This window comes from Aptenodytes patagonicus, chromosome 6 (genome assembly GCF_965638725.1).
Source record: "Aptenodytes patagonicus chromosome 6, bAptPat1.pri.cur, whole genome shotgun sequence".
In the NCBI taxonomy this organism is placed as follows: Eukaryota; Metazoa; Chordata; class Aves; order Sphenisciformes; family Spheniscidae; genus Aptenodytes; species Aptenodytes patagonicus.
This window is the reverse complement of record NC_134954.1, coordinates 53,287,856-53,311,575: the sequence shown is the minus strand read 5'-3', so window position 1 is coordinate 53,311,575 and position 23,720 is coordinate 53,287,856. Positions and strand designations below refer to the sequence as shown.

The 23,720-nt window shown below is 37.1% G+C and overlaps 1 protein-coding gene across 1 annotated transcript in view; it reads left to right on the top strand.

Moving 5' to 3' along the window:
* MYO3B (myosin IIIB) overlaps window positions 1–23,720 on the top strand; it is a 200,858-nt gene that overhangs the window by 45,584 nt on the left and 131,554 nt on the right. Inside the window, exon 8 of the mRNA XM_076340762.1 lies at window positions 21,897–21,962. Coding sequence (XP_076196877.1) covers window positions 21,897–21,962 — 66 coding nt within the window. The remainder of the gene's footprint in view (window positions 1–21,896; window positions 21,963–23,720) is intronic.

The following is a 23,720-nucleotide window of genomic DNA, read 5'->3' as shown; positions in this document are numbered from 1 at the left end:
CCAACCTTGTGTATGTACTCGTACTATGATTTCTGACAGAGACATACATAATTTAATTTGTTGATAACAGCTCCTCTTTCAGCTGTGGTTTCTTGTGGTTTGATGTGAAACTGGCAAATCAGGTTTCAGCTATTGTTAAATGTACTAAATGCATTAATACCAAATGACACCAAAGTGCGTTGCACAGTTATAGTGTGACTGTGGTACCCCACAGTCAAGCTCCATTTCATCTGGAAGTGTAAAAAGCGACTGTGAATAATGAGCAATAAATGTAATGGGCTATTGATTTACTGCATGTGTCTGATTTCTGTATGTGTTCTCCCAGGATAATTTTTGTTGATTGGGCTGATTTGACTTTAGTTTGGAGAAGAAGAGGTGAAATTGCTACTCACAGTAAATGACACCTGGACATCACTCAGGCAGAGAGTTATCAGGAATTATTTCCTTGTTCCCTTACATTCTTGACTACAGTTGATCCATATCTTTCTATTTATACTGCCTTCTGTGTGCTAGACTGGTCTGTTTTGTGTGCTGCTGATTTCTTTACATTAGCAGAAAACTTTGCAATAGTTTTGAAGTTTTGTTATCAAGCACTGAATAATCTGTTCTCATGTATATACTCAAAAGTGTTAGTAATGGAGAAATTGCCCAAGCTAGGTACAGAAATCTGCATGTGTGTTTCCACAGAATTCTTCCATTCGCAAGTAGGGAATAAAGTAGTTAAGTTTCTATGTCAGTTTAGTCATTGGCTTTTTTCTAGAGACAGCCAGTAATTGTGCTGTTAGCCTTGGCATTGAGTTTCAACTTAGCGAGCTGTGGAGCCTTAGTCTTAAATGAATATAATTGAAATCAGTGAGTCTTTACTTTGACTTTATAGGGTTTGAATCAACCACTGAATGAATGATTTTGTACTAACAGTCATAGCAGTTACATACCCCCAAGATCTTCGGAGATGTCTTCTTGTGTAGAACTCAAGTCAAGGATTAGGCTTTTACTGTTTTCATGTGCTAATTTAAGCAGGAAAATGGGAAAAGCAAACAGTAGCCAAACATCCTACACTGTTTGTGTTCTCTAAACAAGAAGCAAATAAAGTATTAAATTCAGATAGTACTAGTTACAAAGCCTAAATGTTCTTCCAGTAGGTAAGAAATAACACTTCTCTATACTTTCTCTACAGTAGTTATAACCATGGAAGGGAAGGTCAGAGTGACACTGCTTTAGAAAATTAAATATTCAGCAAAGCATAGTCAAAATTTCAGTCCCTAGGAAACTCTCTGGGGGAATGAAAACTTTAACGGAAGTCTTAAGTTTGGGAATAAACTTACTACCTCCAACTAACACAGGTCCATGTCTGAATTATGTAACTTGAACTAGGGATGGACTAAGCTCCAGGTTGAATGGCTCAGAGGTCTGCAAAGGAGCATGTCTGTGGATACATTATAGGACCCCAAGATGTTTGGGTCCTATGACATTGCTGGAAGAGGAGGCCCCTTGTGCCCATTTAAATCCAGATCTATCTTCATAATTTCTATTTGAAACATTTTACATTCCCCTCTTTGGAGGATGTTAACAGAAAACAACATATCTCACAATAAAACATTCCAGTTGCCATGAACATTCTCTCTATCTCGTCCTAGGTATATATCTCATTGGAAGACTGCTGAAATTAGGATTTTCCCAGTCATACTTCTCTGTGCAGGCTAGTATTTATATAGAAATGACAGAACTTGTAGAGTTAGCCCTGGAGGCTGGTCTGTAAGGCAGAAGTTCATAATATGGAAAGTTGTGATGGCACTAAGATGTTTGATTTTTGCATTCTCCATTAGTGCTCTGAGATTCCTAGCTCTGTATTTTTGTAACTGTTTTTATTTTATAGTTTTCACATCTCTGTCCTTTCAGCATTGCTGGAAAAAGATTCAAATACTTTTGTCTCTGATCAGGATCCTGTCTGCTGAAAGTGTTTTGTTTGAAGATATTTCTTAAGAAGACACTGTAGATAACAAGGCCTCAATCATGTCTCTTTCTCTCTCTCTGTCTCCTCCATCTCCGCAACATGAGCAGCAACTGTCTTGTCTGATTGCTATGCCTTTCTAAATAAAGAATATGACTTATCCTTTCTTATTTGCAGTTCTCTTCCCTCATCTTGTTCAGGGTAAGGATTGTATTACGAAGATTCTAGTGAAAGACCCATAAATGCTTCTGTTAGATAAATAGCATTAGTTGAAAGACTGCAAACAGATGCGTTGCTCCCTGTCCTCCGTTTTTAGTGTGTTTTAAACTGTAACTACAAACTGCCCGCAGCGTGAAGTGGGTGACATACATGCACTGGTGATCTGACATTGTTGATCCTTGTCCTGAATCAGACACGCTTACACTGTTTCTCACATGTAGAATTCTGTCTTGCAGCTACCAGAAGTCTCTGTTTGAACAGAACAATAAAAAAGTCTCCTTTCATTGAGTCGAGCAACATAAAATGTGATTAGAGATTGAATTTATCTCACAAAAATAGCTGATTTCCAGAGGGCTGGTGAACCCTCAGAATTCACCGAGTATCTCAGGTCAGGCATGAAAAATAGGTGATCGCACTGTGCTGCACTCCCCTAAAAACCTGACCAGTGTTTCACAGCAGGAGATGCTGGATGCTGAGCACTTTTTAAAGCACTGTGTTTTTTAAGTGTGTAAGTATTAACTTCATACTTTTGATAATATGGCCTGAGCTGTGGGCCAGATGCTTAAGCATCTTCCAGTGGTTAACCACTTTTCTTGTCCTACAGAAAATGTAGTGTCTGCAGCAAATATCTGATAGCAAAAGTGGAGTGAAGAAGAAAACGTCAGTTAAATTTTAAGTCAGCTATTTCATTAGACACTAGCCTTCTGGACCTTATTTCTATATGTAATTATGTAGATTTGGAAGAGAAGGAGATACAAGTTCATGGACTAATGCAAATTTTAAAAACCTCTTTCATTCGTGAACATTTTATATATGAATGTGCAGTGTGTTGGAAACAGTTGTGATACCACATGCATGAGACTTATTCTTAAAACTGCTAATGAGAAGGAAGCATTATCTTAGAGCAAATGTTAATGTTCTGTTTTGCGATGATGCACACATTCTCCCTCATCAAAATGAATTCTTGGGTATAACTCATAAATCTCCTGAAAAGGGACCTCCAGTGCCTAGAGATAGAGATAAATCATACTGCGAAGACACTGAACCATGAAATGATTCTGTTAACATGTCATCTGTCTAGAATATATTTTCAAATCTCCAACAGAAGGGTCTAAATTGTGAAGGGATGGCGGCCTAGCAAAGTTGGTAATTTGGGAGTTGATACTTTTAACCTCTTCCATCTGCTGCCACTACTTAGGTGTGTCTGTTTTGGCAAAATATTACAAAGTAAAAGATTCTCAAATACCATTACACCTAACCTTTTTAAAGTAAAATAGGTCCATAAATTCCTCAGATGGTGTTATCTTGTGAGAAATATTACATCATATCAGTACTGTCTCTTAAGGTAGCAGTGATTTGAAATTTTGAAAAGAAAAGTAATGGCTATGAAAAGTAGTATGGCAAAGAGGAGATAAAGATTGTACATTGTAGTCAGGAAAGCGTGGGTGTATATACTGGTGTAAAGTGAGGATTTCAGATCATGTTGCAAAGATCCTGTGTTTCAGAATCTGTCTTTACAATCCTGTTTACAGGGAGGTGGTAAATTAAGAGCAATTTTCTAGGTTACACTGACAGCTGACACTTAACAGAAACTGAACCAAATTCTCCTCTCATATTTGTATCAGTCAAGTGTTGCTCTTCTGAAAGCAGTAGAAGGCACCTGTTTTAAAACTGATTGGTGATAAGAAATGGTTATTTAATTTTCTAACCCACAAAAACTAAGAATTAAATGAAATTTCATTAAAAATTATTATGCTTCATTAATTCATGTTAAATAGCCAGGAGTGGGATGGAGTTGAGCTTGTGAGCACTCATTGAATGGTGTAAGTTCTTCACCTGTGTTGTACTGCGTTGAGACCTAAAGCTCTTGGGAGTGCTTATTAGTTTGAATTTAGTGCTGCTTGACTGCTTCAGGAGCTGACCTGGCTCTAGCAGAACCAAACCTGGTGTCTCCACCTCCTACCTCATCACAGCTTCAGCTTCCTGGTAGTTTGCAGGTAGGCAGTATAATTATCTTTGTACTTTCTGTGCAAACATACACTTCATCTTTAACGTTGGTAATGATCTCTGGAAAAGTTCTTTAAGAGTACTCAGTTATTGTCTTTTTTAAGGTATGATCATGTCAAGAGAGAGAATAGACCTGTTTCACTTCAATAGATAGTGTGACTTGAGGGCCAGCCAAAATATTTGCACCTTCACTTTGCTTTGTTGTATACAGTGTGGAGCACCTGGTGTACTACAGGTAGTTTCATCCATCTGAACAGGTAAGAACCGTTGTGGGGACATTATTTTTTGGAGGTAACATTTAAATATTAACATTCTCTAATGTAGCCTTTCATATTGCAGCTGGCTTTACCAACTTTTTTGTAATTTTGCCATCTGTGTTGGTACTGACATGATACTGATATATCATGTAGCATACACTTTTACTGCTGTTGCTTGGAACAGTAAAGAAATACAAGTATGTGTTGTAGGACAGTAAAGCTTAGAGTTGATTGCTTTTGTGAAACAAAAGCCAAAAGAATTAATAGAATTGTAGTTATTTAAAATTAAGTGTTTAAAAAGGAACATGCTTAGTATAGTCTTATGATGAATAATTTGACAGCACGTATACAAGTTTCAGAGCACAGTATTGTTTATTTCTTAATAGGAATGTGAAATGCAGTTACAGCAATGTGACTAAACTACTTCAAAAGACCAGATTCTTCTATGGTTATAGGTGGGACATCATGATATCCATAAAAGCTATGTATACTTGTCTGAGGAATAATTTGACTTTTACATGTTATTTGTCTGATACATTGGACTTTCATTACTTTGTGATTGTATTTTTATAGCAAATCCCAAATACTAAAAATGTAAGGTGACACATTACATCTAAGGGTACTGTGGAAGTATCTAATGAGCAGAAATACAAAGTCCTCAGGATCCTGCTTGGTTGGTATATGAATAGCAAAGCAATTCAAGGATAGAGTCTATCTGTGGGTGGAAAAGGGTACAGATCTGTGACTGAGGATTGAGAAGACCACTACTAGTTCTTCAGCAGGTTATAGACTCCTCATATAATCTTGAACAAGTCAAATATGACTAGATTTTCAAAATTATTTAGGTCCCTAAATATGTTGTTAGGTAGCTAGTAGAATTTCTGAGAAGCACTTCTGTGTTTCATTTCTGTTAAAATTCTTTTAATCACTGTTCTGTGTTTGATTTTTCCAAAGAGTTCAGGATCACTGATGTCACAGAAAGTGAGCCATTGATGCGTTTTTGAAAATGTCAGTAACTGGGTGTGCTTGGCTATATCTTCTTCCACAGAATCACAGAATGGCTGAGGTTGGAAGGGACCTCTGGACGTCATCCTGTCCAACTGCCCTGCTCAACCTGGGTCACCTGTAGCAGGCTGCCCAACCTCTCTGGGCAACCTCTGCCAGTCCTCAGTCACCCTCACAGTGAAAGTGTTTCCTGATGTTCAGGAGGAACCTCCTGTGTTTCAGTTCGTGCTCATTGCCTCTGATCCTGGCCCTGGGCATCACTGAAAAGAGCCTGGCTCAGTCTTCTTTACACTCTCCCTTCATATATTTATATATATTGATAATACCTGTCCTGAGCTTTCTATTCTCTATGCTAAACAGTCCCACCTGTCTCAGCCTTTCCTCATGTGAGAGGTGCTCCAGTCCCTTAATCAGTCTTTGTGATCCTTCACTGGACTGTCTCCAGTAGCTTTTTATCTCTCTGGTATCTCTCCTGCCCAGAACTGGACATGGTCCTCCAGGTGTGGTCTCACCAGTGCTGAGTAGAGGGATCACCTTCCTCAACACGCTGGCAACACCCCTCCTAATGCAGCCCAGGATACCATTAGCCTTCTTTACCACAAGGGCACATTGCTGGCTCCTGTTCAACTTGGTGTCCACCAGGACCCCCAGGTCCTTTTGTGCAAAGCTGCTTTCCAGCTGGTCAGCCCCCAGCATATACTGGTGCAGGACTTTGCACTTCCCTTTGCTGAACTTCATGAGGTTCCTGTCGGCCCATTTCTCCAGCCTGTTCAGGTTCCTTCCCTCTGGATGGCAGCACAACCCTCTGGTGTATCAGCCGCTCCTCACAGGTTGGAACACGAGCAAACTTGCTGAGGGTGCACTCTGCTACATCATCCACATCATTAATGAAGATGTTGAATGGGACTGGACCATTTTGACCCCTGGGGTACACCGCTACTGATGGATGAATGTCCTGGCATTTTGTTTGTATTATCTGGCAAAGCATGTATTAATTCCATGGGGAAAGAGTTTTGTGCTATGAAGACAAGATATTTTAGTGTTGTTACTATCCCATTGTCTCACGGTTTGCAACAGTGCCAAAACATGCCGTGGCAGGGGCTCTGCCCTTATAAAGATGTATAGGAGTTATTAATTACTAATTCATTTCTAAGAGATATGTGAACTGGTAAAAGTCAAATGCATCCTAGGGTTTGAATATCGGACTTAAATAGATTTGTGCCAGGGTTGAACTGAGTAATGAGTGGCTGGTAGTAGTGTTACCTTCATTACATCAGCTGTGTCTAACAAGCAGAGAGCTGTTTGTGTCTAAGACGGTACCAAATACATATGGATAACTAGTCTTTTAAGTCTGGCAGTAGATCTAAAAATTGAAGTGTATGCAGTTAGCAGCCATATCATAGCAAAATGGGGTCTGTTCCCCATTACCTTATGACATTTTAATATATTTGAGAAAGTGGTAAAATATTATAAATATTTTTATATACTACATAAGACAGTAGAGAATCAGCCCTAAAATTAAATCATCTTGGTGCAATTTCCTTCCTCTCTTTCCTTAGCAATTCAGTTATCACATAACTTATATCCAACTACATAACTATTTTTCATTGATTTTGTCTTTCTATTCCTTTTCGTAAGTTGTGTACAGATAGACTTTGATTTTGCAGATGCATTCTTTGTTCAGATGTTTTTGTAGCCTAATTTCAGCAAGTAATTCATGCTCTGTGGCTTGTTGTTGAATAGTCTGTTGTAAGCATTTACTATTTCAGTTGTTAGGGAAGACTTTGCCTGCATAGTACGTTGCTGGTTTTTGATTCGTTAAGAGTCTCTCCTCCAACTGGCTTTCTCGTGAATACATGCAATTACAAATAGAAGGGTATTGTTTTATATGTATATTCTTTGGTGCTTATTTAAAACAGACTGTTTCAGCAAACGTTCCTGCCAGTATATTTGTTGCTAGAACATTCATGGGAATTACACACAGAAGAGCTAAAATGTATGCAGCTGAAATGAACTGAGAAACTCAAATGAATAATCATGAAAATAAACATGCTCAGCTTTCAGCCATTTTCTGAGCAAACAAAAAAGAATCACCTCTGATATTCTGTTTTATTCTCTGTGCTGCACTCTGATCCTCTCTGAACTCTAGGTAGAAGCCGAGATGCCTGACAGATGTTTCTAGCGACTCCATATGCAGTTCATTTCATGCATTAAACACACATAAACTGCTTTAGTCAACCAGTTTCTAAAGTAAATTATTACTTTTCAAAATCTATTGCATAAGTAATAACAGACTGCTAAGATACAGTAAGTGCCATTTTGTTTTGCTCTAGTGGAAAATTTCATGCTGACAAGGTCAAGCCCTGCAGTCTGAGAGCAGTCAAGTGATGAAAGGCACATCCAGCAGGAGGAGAGGCGGTAGATGGACATCTACTAACTGTTGTCTCCTTCAGAAGTGAGGATTTGAAATGTGGCTTAGTTAGATTTAGGGGATAGAGCTGAGCTACAAAGTCTTGCTTTTATTATTGTAGACTAAAAATACGTTGTATTTAGCGTGTTTTCAAAACTGCTCCCTGTTTCTTGGCAGAAGTACAGTAGTTAACAGCATTGTCTGTAGTTGTCCTGAGGCAGTAATACTGTGAGGGTAGCAGAGTAATCCTTACATATAGTAGTTACTGATTTTTAAGGAGATTCGTGCTACGGTGCATGGTAAACTGGAGGTTGCAACGGAGATGATGTAGCGTGGCTGAATTTTTTTAGTGCAGCAAAATACTTGTGCTCTGCATTTAAAATGAGTTTGAAGACGATGGGAAAATCAGTCAGTTATAAATAGTTAACAGCCAATTTTCCACCATTCAGCCAAGAGAACAGGTTCCTTCCAGGTAGATAATTCACATGTAATATTGCTTCGCAGTAAGACATTTAGTGTTCAGATATTTTTATATGATTGATTAATAGACTTTGTTATGGAAATAGATTCTTAGGATAAAAATAATTGAGATAATCTAGGAGTCAGATTGCTCAGTAAAGAACTAGGTAGCTACATTTTCAACATACAAATCTACATCATTACCAGAGGTTGCTGAGAGGCTGCTGATGCCTTATTAGATAAGGTTTAGATAGATTACCTGCAGCACTAAACAATTTACTGAGAACAGAAAATGGGCTTCCAATACAGTGTAGAAATGAAACATCACAATTATTTGAGGTACTCTGTAACCTTGGAAACAATTGGGAGCAGTGACATCAGCAACAATTATGTGCAATTTTTGTCTTTAGTTCATCACCAAGGTAACCAGAGCAGGTTTCCCTGCTTGAAATTTTAAGAATGTCTTGGTTCGGTATTAAGTGAGCATGCATGAAGCAGACTACTTAGGGTCTGTTAAAATTGCATTCTGCTTCCCTTTTAAAATTGTCCTTCAGGATTTAAATTGTGTAAACTAATGGGTTTTGGCTTTGGGTTTTTTTTTTCTTTTCGTTTTCTTTTTCCTTTCTCTCTCTGAAACAGCTGCAGGCAAATGAAGCCTTAGGTAATGTGTTAAATTCTCTGAATACTGGAAAGAAGGAAAATTGAATTCCTCATTGAATTCCTTTTGCTGGCCCCAAATATCAAGTACTGCAACTGCACATAGATGCTGGTAACCGCACTACGTTGTTTTTGGGGATGGGACTCACCCACAGTTGAGGACACATGATGTTCCCACATCTAACTTCCTTGAGGGAAAGCTTTGCATTAAAGTCTAGGTTCACAAGAGACTTGCAGTCAGTGCTGCCTGAGGAGTACACTGGATGAGTGATTCCCTTAGACTTCCTGGCTATGAAACACCCTTAGACAGCTTACCTCACCTTGTGGTTGTGCCAGTCAGGAATGGCCTAGCATGATATCCATCTTCATGCTTAATCCAGAGAGGGTTGTTTTTTTTTCTGCAGTGGGTCTTGGGGAAGGTAATGTTTGAATATGCCTTATTGCATAGTGGAAAAACCTGTAGTCCCCTTCATAATTGCTCTGTGATGGGAAAGTTATGTGGGGTTGGAGCCATAATGCTGACAGGGAGGATGTTCAGACCACACAGTCTCTCATCTATGTGTGACTCAATTTTAGAGAGAGGTATTTTACTATGAAATAGTGATAATGCTTATCCATCATTCATGGAGATAAAAGGGGGTGCTGCAAAAAAGTTGCTTTTTTGTTTAAGTCTGGAACACTATCTCAGGTTAAAGCCACATCAGTTGGCAACTTAGAAATGCATATATAAACTTGCGTTCCTAAAACTTGCATATTTTACCTGTGATGTCTACTTTGTCAAACACTTCATTTTTTTTGCATGCATCTTTACCCATAGGTTGCTGCACGCGCAAAATACACACTTTTGTTCTGTTGAGTTATCGTGCACTTGGCTTATGATTTTGCAGGGCAATTAGTGTGCAGGCAACTTGCCATACTTGTGCCTTATACATGCACATTAGAACTTGATGTTTGAAGGAAAATAATAAAATTCTGTTCTTGTTTGGAGTGCAGTCCTGAAGAACTGAAATTGCATTTCAAGCCATTAGCCCTGTGGGTTTCCAAAACATACTTTATAGCCTATGGTTAATGCTGGAGTTCAGTAGCCTGCATCGCTTATAATGAATTGAGCCAAGTAAATTAAATTAGATTTTTGCATGAAAAAAGATAATCCCTTCACATAGTTTGGTATTGCAGAGAGAATAAGGCACCTCATACATTTCACGGTACCAGAGACTTTCATGGGATGTAATTGAAAAACAGATGCCTTTTTCAGAAATAGAATATTGATGTTCATATTTGTAAAAGAATTAATTCACTGACTGATAGAAGCAGAAGAAAAAGACGAACTTTTTAGATACTAGTCATATTCTAGCAAGATTGTAATTATCCTTAGGATTGTAATGAATGTGCATTTGTTATTTTATTTTTGTAATAAAAAGTCACCAAATGCCTATGTGCTTTGCCCTGTGAAGTAATTTCCAGAATATGCAATAACAAGTAATCACACTATTTGCAAACATATTTGGTGAAAAGGAGCTGTGCTTTGAAAGGTATTGATTTGCTTGTTACAGTTATCAGTTTGATGAATGTTAAAATTCTATGCAGTATATTTAATCATTACTCATGATTAGTGCAGTAATAATGCACTAGGCATATCTACACATTTACTATTAACAATTAGTGTCTTATAGTTCTTTCCTATCACAGATGTAATCATAAGTTAGAACTCATGAAAATTTTAAAGAAATATTTATTGGAGTAGACATTGGTTATAAATCTTTATAACTACAGTATTCAGGGAGTTAATAATGAATTCAGTGGTTTTATTTTATAACGAAAGGCCATTTAGATTACAGTTGTGTTGCATCTTCTCTCAAGAGTTCCTCCAGGAGGTACAAGTTTTCACCACTGTTGTGAGGCCAAGAAAAACTCCCAGGCAAGATATTGGATACTACTCTTGCGCTTTTGGAAAGGGAGCACTTAAGTTTTTTTCTGTGCAAACCTTGCTTCCGTAGCTTGGGGGGGCAGGGGAAAGGAACATTTCTCCTCTTGAGAGAGTTGGTATCTGCTTTGGCATCCAGCACCACAGTCTCTGAGGAAGGACTCTCATTAGGAAAAAAATAGTAGTAACAGCTTTCATCTTTCTACCTGGCTGACTAAACTGATTTGACTTTATGCAGTTTAGTTTGGTTAAATTAGCCAAAATGTAACTTCTAGGTTTCTTCATTCACAGTATAGATTATATCAGATTCCCTCTTATCAGACCGTTCGCATATTAGAACAAGTGCTGGGTAAGGATGTTCTGAATTACAATAAGATGGCTCTATTGGGCAAGTTGATGATCCATGATCTGTTGCCAGCATGCAAGAGCGTCAGACTTTTACAGGCAGCATCTGCTTTAGCTGTCTGGGAAAACAAAAACAACAGAAAACACCTTACATTGGAACAAAACTAGAGATTTGACTTGATGAAAGTGTAATTTACTTCTGTGTTTAGCCATTCTGTGTGTTATTTAAAATTGAGTACTCATGTCATGCCAACACGTATATAATCACCTCTTAGTTCCTCATAATTAATTACTGAGAGAAAATTCCGGAAGGAAGGAAGAATTGTGTTCCATATTATACTCTATATTTTTTTTTTGGTGTAAATATATTTTACTTCTCAGCTGGTTTATTTTAAAGTTTTGGTTGGGTTTAGTTTTTTGGTTTGGTTTTTTTTTTTATTTCATTGTTTCTCGTATTGGATATTCAAGTCTTGCAGAACCTATTACGACTTTTTAAAGACTCCACAGATGCAGATAATGCCCACCCAGCTCAAACATACAGTAAATGCTCTTTGTGAGAGCTCCCTTTGAGGAAAATTTAACTTCTTGGTCTACTCAGTTGGGAGGATCTCAGTAGAGCTGTGTCAGAACTCTGCACTCCAGAAAAAGCAGGGAAGACATGGCTGTTTTATTGTTGTTGGGTGCCAGAAAATTTCAGTCTTTCCAAAAAGACACAAATGCATTTTTTTCTCAGATTTGTTGAGGAAATAGAGTGCTTGCTTGTTGACACCACCTGGCTTTATTTGGAACATAAATAGGTAATGTTTTCTAATGTTTTAAAGGTAAAACAGTGCTATGATTCAGATTCTCATTCAGTGTGTTAATATTTACTCTAGAAAAAGACGGCTAAAAGACATTTGTGTATCTTCAACACTGCCATTTCATTCTATACATTGCTTATGCCATGGTTCTGATTGATGCCCACAAAAGATGACATCCTTTCTCAATGGCAAAAATCTAATAATTTTCAGGGCACTCAGATTTCACCTGAAGTTTTGTTTTTTGTTTTAACAACATGCTTTACTCATAACTGCTTCTTTATTCTAATGTATTCCTTCTGTTTATTCCCCCACCACCAGCTACTTTGAAGTTTTTACCCATTCCTGGATATGCAGACTATCATATGGTAGTGTGCCTTCTGTGGTAGACACAATCTGTCTTCAAAACATACCTTTTTTTAAAGGTCTGCATTGTATTTCAGTTTCCTAGATTATATCCTTGGTTATTTTCTTGTTTCATCTCCCCATGCCAAACATCAATGCTCTTACCCACACAGAATGATTTATGTCAGCTCTTTTCTTTCTTCCATGTTTCATTACTATCCTACTTCTAAATATTTTAATTATCTCTCTGCTAACCTTCTTGCTTTCTCACTTCTGTCCTCTTTGGTCCTCTTTAAGTGTTTAGTGAACGGTGCTTGTGGGGTTGGGTTTTGGGTTTTTTTTGAGAGAATACCCTATTTGCCTTTGGGGATTTTGGTTTGCTTGTCTTCATCTTCCTTTTTGTCTTTCATTTTTACTTTTTGCTTTTCTCACTTTGTTACTCCCTTGCTATTTTTCCCAATCTTGGTATTGCCTTGTCTTTCCTTCTGCCAAGATGTTGCCTCCTACATTCAGAACACTCCTTTGTCCTATGTCTGTCATTTACCATTGCTCCTTTCAACTCTTCTTTTTCTCTGGATGTGTTAACTTATCCAGGAGATGCTTCTTTGCAAAGCTTACGCTAGAATATTCAACCTGAGGTGTTGGTTAAATCTTGGGGGGGGGGGGGGAAATCATCCCTCTTGATTTTCATGTGTTCCTTGATGTTTTAATATTTCAGCTTTGTAGGGTTTTTTTGTCTGTCATTGCATCGCTAATTGCTTTGTTACATGTTACTTGCACCATTAGCGTTTCTTGCCTTAAATTTATTTTAACTACCTTCATCCTTTGCCAGATTCCCTAGCTTATGTGAGTCAATATTTTTCCAAGGGTATTTTCCACAGCCTGCCCAGTTGTTTCAAGAGATGCATGAGTTTTAAGTTAGCATCTTACAGGCTTATTGGGATACAGTCTTACTGATATTATTGTCATTTAGTTCTGCATAAGAGAGGGTTTATTTGAATTGCTGTCATGGGACTTTTTATAATGAATAAATTCCTGTTTATCATACTGTGTCTGTTAGTCTTCAGTTACAATCTACAGGGATTCCTAAGTCATACAGGATTTTTTAAAAAGCAGACAAAAAATCAGGTGTTTTAAATTAAAGCTTATTGGATGGAATAGGAGAGGGAACAAATAAATTCCATTCCACATACAGTCCTCATGCTCAGAAGGCATATTACCTTAAATGATAATTCCTTTTTTAAAAATGGTACTCTTACACATCTTGTACTTTTCTTTATGCTTCAGCATTTATTCAGTCTATTACTTCAGAATTTTTATAATGATCCTCCTAATGGTCCATTGGAAATACGCCACCATTAACTAATGTATTCCCTCTATAAGTATTCATTTCTGAACCAGACTGGTAGGGCTATCAGAATAATATCGGTTCTTACAATGCTATGAACCAGACTAAACTGAAAACAGTAAGTAAGGTTTGAGTCATACAGAAGTACAAATAAGGAGTAATCCTTGTTTCCTTTTGAAAATGCAGTGTTTAAGTGCTTGCTTTTGTCAAGCGCAATGATTGAATTCCATGTTCAGTATCAGCCATATCAAGTATATGGTAATAAACTTCTTTTATGGGATTACTGTTAGGCTTATTTGTATTTTTGTAGAGCCTCAACTAAGAGTCTCCCCTCTGTGAAATGGAAGGATAAGAAGGTGTCTTCCTCTTTGAAAATAAGAGCTAAATTAGTCAGGCAAAGAAATGAAGGTAAAGAAGAAGCACAAGTGGCAAAACCGCTTCTGTGGTTCTGTGAAGTAAGTCCCCCTTTTCATGGGAGTAATGTAGTGACAACATTTTACTCTTGATGGAAAGAAGGGCCCCAAAAAGCATGTCTCAGCCAGTTGGAAAATCACAGGTATCCTGTGTTACCTTGTGTGTCCAGGACAATATGAAGCCTGTTGGCAGATTGACCATGGTATGACAGGGCCTTTGCTGCTGTGTGTGTCCTGGGCAGAGGCAGGTCTCAGCAGGAGCACAGAACTGTGGGACCAGATTTTGTGTCAGACTTGAAATTGTCTTGTTCTCCCCTTGGCAATCTTCCTCCGCTTCTTAAAAGAAAGAATTTGTGGCATCCCTCTAAGTCTTCCTCTCGTTGAGTCATCTTTTAGGTTTCCAAGAGTGGATCTGCTCCACTGGGCAGTGCCTTCAGACAGGTGGGAGTTTGAAATGTACAATTCAGGACTTGCCCTTAGAAATTTGTTTGTGGGATTTTCACTTTCAGATTTTAACAGATATTTTACTTTCCCATAAAACTCTGCAAATATGCGGTGTAATTACAGTATTTTAATATTCCAGCTACAGAAGTGTAGTGTCTAGACAACACCATATGTATTTCAATCAGGCATGGAAGTATTACTGTGCCATTTTTATTTCTTTGGCAACTGACGTTCTCCTGCTTTGCAAATTCACAGAGCAATGGTTTTAATAGAAAAGCAAAATACTACATTGCAGTGAAGATGTGAACTGGTTATAAATAAAAATCTCTACTATTACTTCCTCTGTTTCAGTTGCTGTTAATTTGCTAGTGCCTCTTTAGCTCTCTGAAACTTTTGTGAATAAATGAGATGACAAAGCATAATTATAATTCAATTATGCTACATATTTGTTTTGAAGCTTGACCACTGGAGTGCAAAGCTGTATGTTTTCACCACCATCCAAAAATATTTCTGAAATAAAATACTTGTTTCTGTCTCAGTGAAGCCAGAAACTGAAACTGGAAACTGAAGAGTAAATGACAGAAATAAATGATGCCTTGTCAAGTCCTGAAAAAGGCTAATGAAACCTTGCAGCTGCCAAACCTGACTGAAACCAGTGGCCTGTGAATTGCAATATTCAAGGGAAAAAGTCAAAGATAATCCAGATGTTCCCAAGCAGAACATTTTGCAATACTTCTTCATTCATTTTCTTTCTATCTGTATGAACTAAAAAATTATATAATTGAGATTTGTTTTAATACATTTTCTGAAGGTTATTATTTGACCTTCAAAATAATTTAATGTGCTTAGCACGTTATTTCTGTCTGTACTCATTACTTTAAAGGTGACTTTTAATTTATCAGATATATACCATTTTGAAACACAGGATTGTTCATGTGAAGGAGGTTTCTTAGAAGGTTTCTTTTGACAGCCTCTTTATATTCTTCCTGAAGCTCTTTTCTTTTGGCAATGCATAAAGTCAATCTTGGAAATCAAAAGGAGATTTGTGCATAATTCTGGAACTGACTACCTTTTACCATTTATTTTTGCTCATTATTATGCTGGCTGATGAAATATTCTAAGCTGGAGACTTGTGAATAAATCTTGATTTAAGTGTATTTTAAAGAGGTAGTTGATACTTTGTTCATTTGTGGATTTGCATTTGTTTTGCAGCTGAGCCCATATCTCATTGTTAATCTGCTAAGTCACCTACTTAGTGGCAGCAAAATAAATAGTCATGTAAAATCACAAGCAAAAGGGGGCAAATGTGTATTTATTTCGTACAAGAGATATAGCTATCATTCTCTTCTGAGAAAGAGTGAAAACAGATATCCAGTTTGTATTTTACTAGATCAGGACCCTGTATTACAAAAAAAAGCTTAAAAAGTGGATTGGTACCCTTGACCCTTTCAAGTAATTAGGATCCTACAGTCTCTTAGTTATATTTGTCTGTTTAACTTTCAACTCAATATACATTTATCATATGCTGTTGGATTCAGTCCAGACTTCTGTAACTGTGTACGGCCTATGGAAAATAAAGACCATCCATTCCAGTAAAGAGGGAAATACCAGATAACTGTGTCTCTGTAATTAAAAGATAGTAAAATACTTAAGCAAGAAGAATATTTTTGCTTCAGCAATGAGGTGGTAATATCTTGTGTTCTGCTTCCTCTTAACCGATTCTTTTCCCTTGGTAGGTTTTGATCTTGATTTAAAGCAGCATATCCTTGTTAGAATTAAGGCCCTTGCACGTTATTTGAATAGATATATGCCTTTGATATTCTAGAAAATAAGAAATTGAAGTTGTATGTTAACAGTTTTGAACTGGATATTTACACAAGGAAAACAGTCCTTTCAGAGAAAAGGGAGGGGGTGTGGAAAAGGAGAAACTGTTTAGAAGTGAATCAGTTGCCAGTGAGAAGATGTCTGGAGAGTGAACTTTCCTAGGATGTACTGTACCCTTCGTTCTCACAGAATAAGGGTAATTTTGCTGGTGCCCCCTAATTGTATAGTTAGAGTACTATGATCTGGCATTAGTCTGTTCCCTTGCCTGAGAAAGGTTTATGTAACTGTGCTGAGCCCTAAGAAGCTAAAGATGATGTGAGGAGCTACCACCTTTTCCAGCTGTCTCATATGCTGTGATTTGGTACATACCATCTCAACACGGTTCATGCCTTTTCGGCTGGATAGGTGTGGGAATGCCTTGCTTATAGATCTGGTTAAGAAGATTTACGGGAGATTGGTGTCCAGTATGGTCAAGACTTGCACAATTCTAGGCGTTTTGAGGAAAGGATGTTCAGTTGCCTTTGGAGCCCCTTAGATCAACTCAATGGGCAGACAGTTTTGCCCAGATCCCATGCTCCAGTTTTGGAGCCATTTTGCCCAGATCCCATGCTTCTGACATTGCTTCCAATTTTGTTGTAGATCCTGTGTTCTTTCTGATCTTCTGGTCTCTTGAGGCAATGTGCTTCTGTGGTTCCCAGCCATGGAGGCTTCATGCAGCAGCATTCAGATTGATGACAGCTTTCCACTGACCTAAAAAGCAACTTCAAAGGCCTGCCTCCATATACACAGAGGATATAGTGCTGACTCTCCACTCCTGCAGGCACCTAAACTCTACAGTTTCTATCTTAACCTTACAGAGCTGAATACAGTACCCTGCTTCCTGCTGAGTGTACTTTGGTGAAATATATTACTGGAAGTCAGTCAAATTTGAGTAGCCTTTAGTAGAAGATAGATGAATGGGAGAGTGTTTAGGATCTGAATTTTTCATTCACAGCAGTGGAAACCTCTTACTGATTTGAATGGGCCACAAACCAAGTGCATTAGGAAATCCTCTAAGCACTGTCGAGAATCACCTGGTTATTTTTGGAGGATTACCCAAGATGGGGATGCTCTGGAGTGGCAGGACTTTAAACTTGTATGAGAATTTATCAGGTATTAATTAATGTCAATTTTTCATGTATTTTAATAGAAACCATTTGTTTTACATAACCTTTTGTAGGGAAATCTCATTATTATGCATGGTTGACTTTGTGTTTTTTCTATGGCTGTTTCACTTAGTTTTTTGAAATATGCATGAATGGTTTAATTTCATGTAAAAACTGTCTATGTATAAACCTAGGCAACTGTCAACAGAACTATTGTCTCTTCAGTCTGCTAGAAAAATAATTCACAACATGCGTGTATGGGGCTGTGATTGCCAGAGCCTGTTCATGGTGACAGGTGTTGGATGTTCATCTGCTAATTTCTCATTAGAAACAATGTGGTAGGCTGATGATGCAATTTGGTCATTGGAGGCCCTGTCTTGATTTCTGTTTATAAAATGTATGGCTATGTTTACTGAAATAGTTTAAAAAATAGTAGATGCGTTTTCAATTTTTTGAAGTTTGTTATAGAAGTATTTTAAGATGAAAATATTTGTTTTCTCATTGCCAACAAATATCTGTTATCTGTGATCTGTAATTAGGCTCACAGCTTAACGTAAAGGACGAATGGTGCTCGCTGAGCTGCATCATTGGCCTTATTGTGGTAAAATGACCGATTTTGTTTTACCAGCTGTGACTTTGGAGGCAGGCTGAATGACAGGGAACACATAAAGCTCGACAGATTAAAATATTTCCAGCACATAACTGTGTGTGTATCATTCAGAATTCAGCAGCAGTTCTTGCTTGATAAGCTTGCTAATGTCTTCATGTTCTAAGGAACATTGTGCTCCTGTATGGGGTGTCTTGTACAGGCTCAATCCTGCAGTCCTCACTGAAGCAGAACTCCCAGTGAAAAACAGCATCAGTATGACCATGGAAAGCACTGAATACAAGGGTAGAAAAACTCCTCACAAGAGCAATGTGTCTGCCTAAGGAAATAGAGCATGTAGTTCTGTGACTAATTATGAATTATAGAAAGAACTAAAGGAAAAAAGACACAAAGTTGGGAAATAAATGGTTGATTACTCATCTTGTATCAAAAGAGGACATTTTCAAAAGACAAGCCAATACCCGCTTTTTGCAATAATATTCATATCTACTTCTCACAATTTCCATCACTTATAGTAGAAAATAAGACTATATTGTCCTTCAGCTTCTTATATATGTAGCAAGGATGATTGAAAGGTTGCATGCAGAGCATTCTAATTTTATATTAAAAGAGTAGAATACCTTATGTCAGCAAGTTAACAAGAAGTAGCTTTTTAGTTTTTCTATGAATGTGTTCTGAGTACTGCAGAAACAGCCAGATGTTGGTGAAATGCAGTGATGTTGGCTGATGCAAGTATGCAAAAGCCATAGAACTCCATGTGTTGGATTTAATATAGTCTGGAATCACAAATGGCCCTAGTTTGATCTTTGAGTTGAAGTGGTGAGGCAAGTGTTGCTTCTGTGTGGTTTAGCATCTGATAATATATGAGTTGTTTTACCTTTTGTCTTTAATGTGATATGAATTGCAGATATCTTAATGGATTATTAATTTCAAACTGCAAAAGCCTTAGTGTGCTCACAAAAAAGCTTAAAGTGAGTTACCCTTGCATATCTGGCTTTTTGTGTTATCCTAGAATTTGAGTCCTTAATGCAGAAATCCACCTCTGGAGGTGCTATGGTAGCCATGGTGTTTTCTGCTGTCACCGTGAAACAGTTTGTGGTGTCTTAGGTAAAGTGAAGGTAGGAAGCTGACCCTCTTATTCCCCTTTCTGGAAATCCTTTATGGACATGATGCCAGAAAAGGGTGAGCCAATTTTGTACTTTGTAGTTAAGTAACATCTTTCATCAAGGGGAACCAATGTACTTTACGGATGCTAATGAATTAAGGTTCTGGTCATGTTTATCAGCTCAATTTTATAGATGGGATACCTGAAGCATCAATTTAGTTACTGAAGTACAGAGGACCACTAGTTCCATGTTTTTACTACAAAGGCACTAAGAATAGCATAGTATCTTCTGTCAACAAATACCAAAATATCAAGCTCAAGAAAACATCTGTAGAGTTACAGATTTCTTGCTTGTGTTGATTTGGTACATGGCATGCTCAGTCACCTCTAAGAGAGTAGCTATCAGTGAGAACTTAGTAGCTTAGGAATTTGTTGGACAAAACATGTTCTGTGTGGTTAAAAACATGGCTTTCTCCATTAATCATTAACCCACAGATGATTAAATGTATTTCCTGAATGACATCTGCTCTCCTGGTCTGTTCTTCCATGATGAAATCCCACCTGTTTCCATCATAACATCTGCAACTAATATAAGTATCTCTGTGTGTTTTTTTCAAACAGTTCCTTGTGAGATTATTAATAGAGCCTCCAAACCATACACTTTTTGTAAGCATTGTTGTTACCACCATGGAAAGACTTCAAGAACAGTGTGAACAGAAAAGACAAAACTACATATTTCATTAATAGTAACTGAGCTTTTGAAAAAGCAAATAACTTTGCAGTGAAATTCAAAATTTCACAGCAAATATTCAGTACACAGTGCTGGTATCATTCTAAAAAGAAATACACTGTACTTCACAGTACAATAAAAGTTGGTCTTCTCAGAATCCAAATTGTCAGATAGAGCACCATTCCTGCAAAATAAAGACTAAAAACTTATACTAACCCTATCTGGCTGTCCCTTAAAGCTGTTTGCAGAGTTCATGCATGTGGGATGTGTGGACTGATAACTATTTTCATTATAGAGAAGGAGGTTTTTAAAGTTTACCTTTCTTTGATACAGGGTTTTTTTCTGGGAGTGTCTCTAGAAATACTTTTCTATGTCTTTTTTATGCTTGTAAAAAATCAGATTCTGTGATGTGCATGAACATATGAGCCTGGTAAATGGAAGACAACCCTGAAACGTTATTGTCATTAAAAATAACCAATCATATTTTTTTCCTAATGATAAATTTGATAAGTGATGCACATCTCAAACATTCTGGGTTTCTTCACTTCATGAAGAAAATTGTGTTCCCTGAGTCTTCTGTAACTGAAAAGTAATGACATATTCATCTCGGAAAACATGTCAGCCTGCAGTGAAATTAGATGACTGCGTTTGTTTTGAATAGGTACAGATGAATAAAAATGGCCCATCGTTGTAATTTTTTTTTAAAACCATTTTGTTTGGATTTTTGAGGGTAACTGTTAAATGGAACTACTCTTTGAATGAATATACATCAAAAATTCAAGACTAGTAAGCAGATCAGCACTAATTTACATTGTTTATGCTGTTTGTCTTTTTGTTTTGTGAGCTGTTTCCAAGCAGTGTCATGCTATGGAATGTGGCCCCAGTATAAATGAGGTGATTCATGTTACAGTCCAGACTAGTGAGTGTTTCTGTTGTAGAATAAGTCTTATTGTGAATTTTTTTTTTCTGCCAGTTCAGTAATATATGGCCCTTTGTATTGAGCTCTCAAATGCAGCAAAAGACAAATCATTAAGGTTTCATAAAACACAAGTTTAATCTTAAAAAGTTAAATAGACTTCAGCACTTATCAAATCTTAAGTTGCAGAAGAAACCTCTGAAAGATAATATAGTATAATATGTGATCCATGAACGCTTCCTGCTATAGGTCGGTCCACTTAAATTTGAGCCACTTAAAATTTGGTTCACTTAATACGACCTATAGGCCTTGCTCTGTATGTTTATGTAATTTAACTGTAACAGTAACAGTCAGAAAGGAAAGTAATTATATGCCAACTAACATGGAACCCATCCGAGTTTAAAAAATTATTCTTATGGAAGGCCATCTTACTATGTAATGTAAAAATACTGTCTGCTAAATGTCACTTTAAAAATAACATCTATTTTTAATTGTTTTAGAGCTTACAGTGTCATCCAAACTGAATACGGATTGAAATCCGACTGAAAATCCTACAGATTGTTGACAGTTTGGTAGTTCTTATGATGAAGATACCCATACTTAAAAAAGTTTTGGTCAGAGTCAGTGATCTGGGGTAAAGGGCTAAAGTGGTGTGATGGCTGGGTTAATATTCCAGTTTCAGTTGATCCTTCCTGAGTCAGGCTGAATTGAAAGAGAAATGTTGGGAAGCGCACTGTGAGCTATACTACCAACTTCAAAGTTGTTGGCGTAAAAGGAGAAGGACATAAAAAGAGGAGAACTGTCAGTGAATAAGCAGCAGCAAGAAAAACCCAACAGGCATCTGAAGGGGACACACAGACAATTTGAGCATTATTTTCTCTATCATAATTTTCTCCCTAGTGGAACCAGTATCATCTTTGTTGACTACCTGTGACATAATTCCAGTAAACGTTAACATTTTAAACCCTCAAACTTTGTATTTTTTCAGAAATCCTCCTCCTACTTTGCTACATCCTGAAAAATGGTGCAGAGGATTCAACCATTTCATTTCACAGTGAGTTTTATTTTCTTTTAAAAACAGCTTATTCAGCAAGGCCTACATGTGTCAATCTGAAAACAGAATTTGTTTTATGGAGTTACTGCTTTTGCAGGTTTTTAACTTCAGTTTTCTTTTCATAGGCTCTAGACCATGCTTCACTATACAGCACAGTTTGATCTTCTCATGTAATTTGCTTCGCAACTTCTCTGAACTCCTTAGCTGATTTGCTTCTTGACTTTGATGGACCTGGGACAGGTTTATAAATATACCTTATTTCCTTGATGGTTTTTGCAGTGAAATTTTGAGTCAAGGAGAAAAAAGGGTTAGTTAAAATGACTGCTGGTCAATTTAATATAAGAATTTGAAAGACAAGAAAGAAAATGGTTGCCTTTTTCCACTTTACTAATATTCAGTAGGTTGTATACCCAATATATGTAATTGAGCACCAGTTGTATGAAGAGTGTAATATGTTACCTAGATGGTACCAACTTTCTGGATGCGTCTGTCACTGAACTAAAATATGCTTTTGCTTTACCTTTTTTTTTTACAGTGAAACTAAAAAAATCACAATTTAGTAGTTGCTAGCATTATATTCAAAAATCTTAGAGCAACTTTTATGAGTGATTTTTAGGGTTCTTCAGGATTTCATTGTGACCTATTACAGCCTAAACTTTGTAACATGGGGAATAATATTATCAAACCCTAGGGAAGCTTACACTGTTCAAATAACCAAATCCTTTGAACACTGCTTCTCAGTGTTGACTTTTCAAGATAGGTTTGAAAATATGCACATCTGCATTTTGAATCTGTTCTGTTCCTTAACGTATCTAGTTACTTGTGGAGGAGTACAATATCCCTACCTGATACCTTTTTCAGTCAGTTGTGTAGTAGTGTCTTGCCATTTTAGAATTTAAAAATAGAAAGACTAATGCAAATTCTATTAATAATCCATGAAAAATATTCTTATTTACTATGCTGATCTTTAATGAGGCAGTAAGGTGAGGTACACTGTAACGGTTGGCCTACAGAGGAAGGCCATTACTATCATTACTGCAATGTAACTCAGAATCTCTTCCAGTGTAGATAGTAGAAGTACATTCCTCTAGAGCAGATTGACCCAAGTTCCGTTTCTCCATAATGCATGTCTTTGTTTAAACAGCAGTGTACGTTGTGATCTATGGCGAAATCAGGTTTAATTACAGAAGTCACTGGGTGGTGGATGAATTCCATTCTATTATAGAGAAACATTGTTTTTACGGTATTTATGGACTGTAGCCTATATTCTGGGGGACTCTAGCACTGGTGGGTTATATTCCACTTGTGCTTTAGAGAGTCAGTGCACCTGGTAAATAAGATTACATTCCTTTCTCAGAAACATTGTGCATTAACCTTCAGCATTGTTATACAGGTTTATCTTCCTTTTTAGAAGTCCCTGCTGAGCTTGAGAACAATACAAAAAACTAAGTTTAACATTTCTTAACATTTATTCAGTCCTTTAGTTCAGCATGCACTGTTCATAAAAGAAGTCAGAGGTTAGTACTTTATGGCTGTACTTGTTTTTAATCTTGTCCTTTGGGTTTTTGATATCTTCAAATTGTATATTTTTAATCACATTGATTTTTAATTACTTTTGCTTAATTACTTCCTCTCACCAGCAACATCTGCAGGTTCTCAAATCTTGCTTTTCATTTTTACAGTAATACACACAATGAAGTAAGGAAGTATGCTCATTTACAGTCTCTTAACATGGAGAAATGCAACAATTGTAATAAA